General features: G+C 29.4%; 1 protein-coding gene across 1 annotated transcript; it reads right to left on the bottom strand.

The window, feature by feature from the left end:
- LOC106679928 (intraflagellar transport protein 27 homolog) lies at positions 1–5,053 on the bottom strand. The gene is made up of 4 exons (XM_014419327.2): positions 4,972–5,053; positions 1,270–1,349; positions 454–573; positions 1–342 (listed from the first exon to the last, which is right to left on the bottom strand). The coding sequence occupies exons 1-4, from the start codon at positions 5,009–5,011 to the stop codon at positions 16–18; spliced, it is 567 nt and encodes a 188-aa protein (XP_014274813.2). The 5' UTR covers positions 5,012–5,053; the 3' UTR covers positions 1–15.
- Between the last annotated feature and the right edge of the window lie 3,844 nt (positions 5,054–8,897).

The following is an 8,897-nucleotide window of genomic DNA, read 5'->3' as shown; positions in this document are numbered from 1 at the left end:
AATTTTTAAAGATATTTATTTGAGACATGGATTTAAGGAGGACCTTAATTTCCTAATTTGAGAAAAAAAGGTCTCATGAATTGGAACAAAAATTAAACTTACTACAGATCCAAAGAAATATTTCATGTTGTAACGATCTGCTACGAGTACAGGTTCCTCTCCTTGGCAGACCAATCTATTCTCCAGGTCAATTTTGTTGCCGAGTAGAACTGGAGCTATCGGAATGCCACCGTTCCCACGCCATTTAGCCTTCTTTGCCAAGTTGATCCAATTGGCTACAGAATCCAAAGTATTCTTGTTGGTAAGGTCAAATACAACCATCAATAAGTCAGGTCCATTCCACTAAACACAAGCAATATTTCCCTTTCTATTATAACATAAAAACAATAAATCATAATAGAAATTATATTGTTTAATAAATAATGGGAGAGTATAATTTTCTTTTTAACTCACAAATTTATTCAATAGTTCATAATAAAGATCAATTCCGGGGCAATCGTAAATGATCAGTTCCACAGCATCGTTTGTATTAGGAATGTGTACTAGCTTGATGCTAACTTCCGGAGCAAATGTCTGAAAGTATTGTAATAAAATTAATTTTTCCAAAAGTTCTAAAGCTGTTCGCAAAACTATGGATATTTTATGAGGCAAACAGATCTTTTTTTTTTTTTGTTTTTGGAATAAAAAAAATTAAATAGTAATTTTTTTATATTGTGACTAATGTCTCCTCAAAATAAATTACAAGAACTTGTAACATGAAATTAAAGTGAACTACCAAAAATAGTTGGTCCATTATCAGTTAAAATTAATAATAACGGTCCACTAAAATTAGCTTTTGATTAATCTTTCATTATCAGATACTCCTTATAAAAATTATCTCTACTTTCAATAGTCACTCAAGTACCCTTCCCACCTAGGGACGTGTGGGTTAGAGCGCAGGTCCCAGTGCGCTCAGTTCGGAATGTTGTGGGTTCGATTCCCACCAGGGGCAGTTAAACATTCATTTTTCGGTGATCCCGAAGATTCACCTTCTAATCCACTACCTTACCAATATTGAACACGCATTGTTAAGGCCTTCTGGTCAAGAATACCTAATATTATCTATTGGAGTCAGCTATAACACAACCACCTTGACAAAAGCAAGCACAGGTACATGTGAGGCCAAATAATATTTTTTAGTTCTTCAATAAATGAATAGGTCTCATTTAGGTTGTATCTGTTTTTAATACTGATCTGAAAATTTTTGTGAAAACGTGTCTTAATGTTTACCATTGAGTAATTTTTTGGATATTCTCGTCCATCAGAAACAAACATATTTAACAAGGCTGTTTTCCCAACTCCTTGGTCTCCTAGAAAAAAAAAAATATATTATCTAATCTTGAATTAAACAAAAAAAAGTTATAATGGCATATTGAGAAGATCTTCTGGGAGGAAGAAACAAGTCAAAATGAGCTATTCACAGGTGAAATAATTTCAGCACTTTCTGCCGATATAATTCCAGACCATTCTCTTGAGGGGTAAAATTGATAATAGAGTCAGAATTTCTCGCACAGACAGAAAAGCAAGTTGGTGAAAGTCCAGCTAGTGGCTCTAAAGCGAGTTACCAGGGCCCTGTTTCATAATGAAAGCTAATAGTATTAGTTCATAGTACAAGTGTAGAAACTAGTTTGGTAACAATACTAATACTTATTTTTTTCATGATAGGGATAACTATTAGTGATATAACAGGAATTAAAATATACTAAAGTACAAGTTACTATTGTACAAGTCTGTGTAATTGAATTAAGATAAATCTACAAGACTAATAATATTAGTTTGTACTTTATTATGAAACAAGGCCCAGGTAATACAGAAAGGTATCTTATGAGGTGGTGCAGATCTCAGCAAAGAGGATTACGTATTGACCTCCTCCAGAGAGTTCACTACTTCTGAAAAAAGATGAAGGGGGAAGGTCTGGCAGATCTACAGGAGAAACTTCAGTGAGGATCTGTGAAGAGCCTAGCAGATGGAAGAGGATTCTCCAAGAGAACACACCAAACAGAAAAATGAATAATTATATATTTTTAAAGAAACATATTTCCTTTTAATTATAATTTCTTTGTGAGTCAGGGATTTCTTAGAGCAAACTTTCATTGGTATTAAGGAGTTTGGAATATTACCTCCTAGAAATGAAAATAATCTTGCAATGATGTCATAAGATGGATCCAAATTACATTCCATATCACCTTTATATTAGCAAAATTCTTAAAACCTTTTAAAATTCGGATAGCTTGAATTTTTTTTTATCAGAAATGGATTTGGAAAAATTTCAGCAATAAAAAGTACATTTAATGGTACTTTCAAGGATACTACAGTAAGAAAAGAATTTCAAAACAGTAATGTCATAAAAAAAGATGACTAGTAGAGGACATATATGTACCTTGGACCACCTTAAAAATAATTACCAGGGAAAATTTGGTTTTCTGTGTCAACATAAAAATGTATAGTCTGGGTAAAAAGTATAGTGTTGAAATGGCTTTATCCTACTTTTAGGCAGCAATACCTCCTTGGGGTTTTTCTTTTCCAAGTCTTTAAAATTAAAAATCTTCCTATATCTTTGATCTCTTCACTATATATTCATTCAGAAATTTATTAAATAATGGTTTCTATCCTAGTCGATTGATTATATTATATGCCTTCAAATAGAATAGCTTGTTCAGTAAATCTATCATCATTCATGCAACCTCCTTATGGAATTCTCTTCCCATCTCTATTTGTCGATCCTCATCCGTACTTTTCCTTTAAACAATAACTGTTCCTCCACTTACTACATAATTAAAACATTGTGCCAATGTGAACAATCCATATAGTCATAATATCAATTATTACAATAAATTGTAATTTCAACTTAAATATCACAATTTTGTAAGTATTATTGTAAAATTGGTAGTGTTTGCTCCAGCAGGTGCTGACAGTTGGAACAGGCTACTATAGACACCTGCACCCGCATTTTTATTTGCCCCTATAGCTGACCCGTCGGTGTATATAAGGATCCATTCTGGCTCAGGGTAGCGCTCGGCTATAGTGGCCAATACTTTAAAAATAATAGAAGTATTAAAAAAAAAATGCCTTAGAATTAACAATATGTTAACTATCCATATTACACTAGAATATCTAAAATGCACTCTGAATTAAATATAAATATAAACACTTAAATATAAATATAACCTACTGGAAGATTATTGATTGACCGTGTGTATAGATGAATGGAGTATGGTCCGGGTGCGGTAAAAAAAAACTCAAATAGTAGAATTATACTATTTTATTGAGCCAACGTTTCGCCCCATGTTACAGGGCTTCGTCAGGGCTAAAAAAGATACAAACACTATAGTTACAAAAAGGAAAAAAGAAAAAACATAAGTGTAAAATAACAGGGGTATAAAATGTTAAATTATAAATATAACCCCAACTCATTAAACCCTCTAAACACAGAAATAGGAAATTACATTAAAACTACAACCCATAGATGTAAACACAAAAGAACTGAACATATATTAATGTAAATATATATCAATGATATATATTTTATTTTAACTCAATAATATACCCCCCCCCTTTGGTTTGTTTTACTAAAATGTAAAATAGAGAAATTTGTAAAATATGATTAGTATCAAGAAAATTGTATTGTATAAAAGGGTATCCCAAAACAATATAGTAAAAAAAACTCACTATCCTTCCTGTTTCATTTATATTCATGTATCTTATCTTTTAATTTATATTCATGTGTTACCTTCTTAAGTGTACTTATATTAATTACTTTATTATTAATTTTCCATTATAATTTACATTTCTCTGTATCCCCACTCATTTAGTATATTGTCTTTCTTAATCACTAACAGATATTGTATCCCATTATTTTATACTTTATTTCTTCTTTGTTTTTCTATTTATGGCTTTTTTTTTATTTTAATTTTTTTTTTTTATAATTTTGTAAATATCTCTTATCCCCCTCTATAATGTATATTATTACCATTTATTGTTTACCTAATTTAAATTTTTTTTTTACAATATTTACTTTAAAATTATTTCCGTTATTATGTGGCGTGTTAAACTGCCATCCCCACTCCTCCCAATACAAACGGCTCACTCTGACTTTGACTTCCGTCAAAACAGGTATGAATTCTGTCTCATTTGATTTTATTCTTTTTTCATCTCTTAATTTGTACTTTTTTAAATATTTCTTCTCTTATTTTATCTCTTGTCTGTCTGTTACTATTACCGTTTTCATTTACTGGTTACAACCTTTAATTTTTCTTATTAAATTTTACTTTTCATTGTATACCCCTGTTATTTTCCACTTATGTTTTTTTTTGTAACTATGTCAAGTGTTTGTATGTTTTTTAGCCCTGACGAAGCCCTGCAACGTGGGGCGAAACGTTGGCTCAATAAAAATAGTATACCCATTTACTATTTGAGTTTTTTTGACCGCACCCGGATCATATTCTATTCATCTATACACACGGTCAATCAACAATCTTCCTGTACCTTTTTTTACTTATGAAATGAAAATATGATTAAAAAAAAGTTGTTTTTTAGTCATAATTTGAATAAAAAATATTTTTAAAATAAATTATCTTCAAACAATGACAAATAATGCTTTATTTTGAAATGTAAATGTTATTTTCGAAGGATAGAAAAAACTGACCAAAGGTACACTGTTCTCCCCTGTATAACTTGTTACCTGCCAATAAATCAATTAAAAAATAATTGTATTGACAGTGAGGCTAGTATTCATTAAAACAAATGATCACTTTAACTATAAAGTAGATTCAAAATAATGCAACAACTAACATTAGTTCAACTCAATTATAACCAACAAAATTATATTTTACATTTCTAAAATAAAATAAGTATATTATTGCAAGAAATATTTAAATATTATTATTTTATTAAATTAAATTAATAAAAAAATTATATTTACATTCTACAGACCTATGACAACCAGCTTTCCCCTAAAAATCCTTGTTATCATATTAGAAGAAACACCAACAACACTAGACAACAGTGCAGACTGGTTACCATGGTAGCAGTGTTCACTAGTTACCATGGTGACAGTGAGCTCAGGCTTGTCATAACTTCATATCTTTAAACGTTTACTTTTCATTATATATTCATTTCTAAATGGATAATATCCAAAATTAAAAAAAATAAATAAATAAAAAGTCATCTTTGAATAAAAAATTTTCTGTTTATTACTTAATTTAAATTTATTATATGGCTTAAAATTTATTTGATTTAAATCTTTTAACAAACATTCTTAACAATAATGTACCATATTTTTCATTGATTAATAAATTTATTAACTTATTTTATGCTTACAATAGTGTTTTTCATAAATATATCTCATAATTGTCAACCTAGTATTTTGGAATTAAAAATGCATTCCTTTTAATTTCTTCAGTTTTTAAAATGACATTCTCTCCCTTATTTTACCTCAATAATCCTCTAATTCACTTACTACTCAATTAAAAAACCTTCACATTCGATCAATACCTCTCCTAGAATAATCATGTTTTCCTGATTCATGTAAATCCATAACTGTATTTACACAATTCCTAAGATTCCATTCCTCAGAATATCCGGCAGCTCCTTCTCTCTCATTTACCATAACTTTGTCTATGGGCAGTTATCTACTGAGCTTGAGACGAGACCCATGAATTGCTTTGTAATATTTATCTTTGAGTTTCCCAGGCACTCTCATGTCTCCTGTTGGTGCACAGAGTTGAAATGGCTTTATCCTAATTTTAGGCAGCAATACCTCCTTGGGATTTTTCTCTTTCAAGTCTTTAAAATTAAAAATCTAACTATATCCTTGATCTCTTCACTATATATTCATTCAGCAATTCATTAAATATTGGATTCTATCTTAGTTGATTGATTATATTATATGCCTTCAAATATAATAGATTGTTCAGTAAATCCATCATCATTCATGCAACCTCCTTATCGAATTCTCTTCCCACCTCTATTTGTCAATCCTCACCTGTTCTTTCCTATAAACAATAACTATTCCTCCACTTACTACATAATCAAAACATTGTGCCAATGTGAACAATCCATATAGTCATAATTATAAATATCAATTATTGCAATAAATTGTAATTTAAACTTAAATATCACAATTTTGTAAGTATTAGCCAATTAGATTAATGTATAAATTATTTATATGCAGGTCATATACAAAAGCCTTTTAATGGAACTCTTGAATGACTCTTCCTGGCCATCGAAAAAATTCCAAGACATTAAGAAGGTTAATAATAATAATAATAATAATAATATAATAATAAAGGCTTAGTGAACCCGAAGGTTTGATGTTGATACCACCAATCGCTGGCTACAAATATCTACCCAATGATGCCTATCCAAACCCAAATCTACCAAATCAGTCTCAATGCAATCTTCCCACCTATGCTTTGGTTGACCCCTTGAATTTTTACCTGTCGGTTCAATATTTATTAACATTTTACGGATCCATTCGTAACTAATCCCTACAACATTACAGTGCCTATCTTATTCACTACAATGTAATAACCTGAATTGTATTTACCAGATAACCTCAAAACATTAAGAAGGTTAAAAAAAAAAATACATAAACATATAGTCTTAATACATATAGTGAATTTATAATCCTTATTGATAAGAAATTTGTTCTAATTTCCCTTAGCTTGTAAAATTTTTTGACATTTGTTGATTTTTTTCTATAAAATTCCCTTTCTTTTCCAGGTTCAAAAAATGCTTTTTCAGGTCTGGAAGGAAACCTTCTCTTAGCGTGTTAAAATGGTATAAGATTTAACATGGTTAAAGAGTCTGTTAATTGATCTGCTAAATGGAGAATGAAGTCACTCAACAGACCAGCTGAGCTACACCACTTTGTATGTTGTAGTTTTGATAGGTTAGTTGCTCGTAGTTTGTGTTTTAAATCTCTAATGACATAATCGATGAGAGAGAAATACTTTATTCATTCATGCTGCCCAAATACATCGGGTTGGTACATTACACAGCATACTAATCAATCCATGATTGGACATAAATAAATTACATATTTTTACATGGTATAATAAAATAGAAAGAAAATATTTTTTTTTTCCCCCACAGTTTTCTTTTACAATCAATTTCAGTCTACACACTAAATACAAATATTTCAATTTATTCCTTTTTTTCTTTCCCTTTCTTGTCTATTCCATTTCACAATTTTTATTTCATTTGATTGACAAATTCACTCTCCCAAATTCCCCCTCTCAGATCCCCCAGTGACCCGCTAAACAAATTCACTATTAGACGGCAATGTGAGGTCAAACCAGAGAAATACTAGTCACAGCAGTAGATCAGTTTACAGTAAAACAAACATAATGTATGGCAATCATGTGATAACTAATGTTAGGCTGTGATAGTATGAATAAGATCCTTGAAAATGGCCGGAATGGCTGAAACGTAGAATAGTACATGGAACGTAGAGACTACATGGAAGGTTTTGTTACAACTAATAGGTTTTTTGTTTTATAAATGGAAATTTAGAGATTCACAAAGTTCATAATCATTAACGGAATTCTGCTTTTATAACATTGCGTATTCTTTGTTAAAAAATATAAAATAAATTCAACCAGGAACCACATTGTACAAGTGAGCATTGTACTTTGAAAAAAATCAAAGATAAAAATAAACCACAATTTGAATTTTGTGATGTGTACAGGCTCAATGTAAACAGATTGACAATAATATCAGACCATAATAATAAAAAAAAAACTGAAAGTGACTTTAATTTTGGATAGTTTCCAAGAAAGTCCACAAGGATATCCTTTACATTTAACATATAAAATAGACTTTAAATTTGGTTGCTCACATATCTCAATATGGTCACCTATATTTATAAAATTTAACATGTTAAAACTTTTAATAAATACCCTTAATGTATGATTTATGATAAATTAAAAAGGGAAGAAAAAAAATTACAATCCTCCATTATCCATTTCAAAGAACATTTTATTTTGATAATGTTTACGACATACAAAATAATTAATGGAATGTAAAGTTAAGTATAGTTAAAAAAAATATCAGAGTATCCATTATTCTATTATAGTTGCTATGAGGCTGAATTACAGATCAGAGTTTGGCAACTATGAAACTAATAGCTAAAATTGCCATGGATACGATAATTATTTATCAATGGTTCATTCATGAAAAAGGGTCGTATCCATGGCAACTTTATCTATTAGTTTTAGCTATAGCTATTTTTTGCCCATCTGTTACAGATGTAATAATGATAAAAAAAAAAAAAGAAAAGAAAACAATTGTTCATTTTTACCACATTATTTAAAAGTTAAACAACATTAACATATATAACCTAGACTTGTTTAAATCTCATACTAATATACTCAGTCAAATTATTCTTTGGCTAATAATATTCGAAAGCCATACATGAGATCGAATACTTAAAGCTCCAATAATACATTTAAAAAACAAAAAAAAAAATTATAAAATACTGTCAAAGTATTTCCTCAACAACAAATTTATTTTCAACAATCTTAATTAACTAGATAAAATATTGATATAAAAAATTACAGGTTAATATATACTAAAAAAACAAAATTAAAAAAAATACACTTTCAGATCAGAAATTTTATTTTCCGTTTGTTACAAAAAATATGAAAAATTAATTCTGATTTTTAAATTCTAACGAAGAACAGGACATATACAAATGAGGCTTAAGATAAAAATAAATAGATAATATCACAAAAAAAAAAATCCAAACAGTTCAATTCATAATTATCATTCACAATAACACTCAAATCAAACTTCTTAAATGTTTAATGGAGCATTGAGTACCAGACAATGGTTGTTCTTCATCACTATACGATATG

The sequence above is a fragment of the Halyomorpha halys genome, unplaced genomic scaffold, assembly GCF_000696795.3.
Source record: "Halyomorpha halys isolate HHAL.00 unplaced genomic scaffold, Hhal_1.1 Scaffold234.1, whole genome shotgun sequence".
NCBI classification, from domain to species: Eukaryota; Metazoa; Arthropoda; class Insecta; order Hemiptera; family Pentatomidae; genus Halyomorpha; species Halyomorpha halys.
This window is presented reverse-complemented; position numbering and strand designations above follow the sequence as displayed.

What these genes read in the sequence shown, in the direction of transcription:
- LOC106679928 (XM_014419327.2), bottom strand. Translation starts at nt 5,011, where the DNA reads ATGATAACAAGGATTTTTAGGGGAAAGCTGGTTGTCATAG. An exon ending in ATCCAAAAAATTACTCAATG is followed by an intron (nt 574 to 1,269) that starts GTAAACATTAAG and finishes CAATACTTTCAG; the next exon opens with ACATTTGCTCCGGAAGTTAG. An exon ending in ATGAACTATTGAATAAATTT is followed by an intron (nt 343 to 453) that starts GTGAGTTAAAAA and finishes GCTTGTGTTTAG; the next exon opens with TGGAATGGACCTGACTTATT.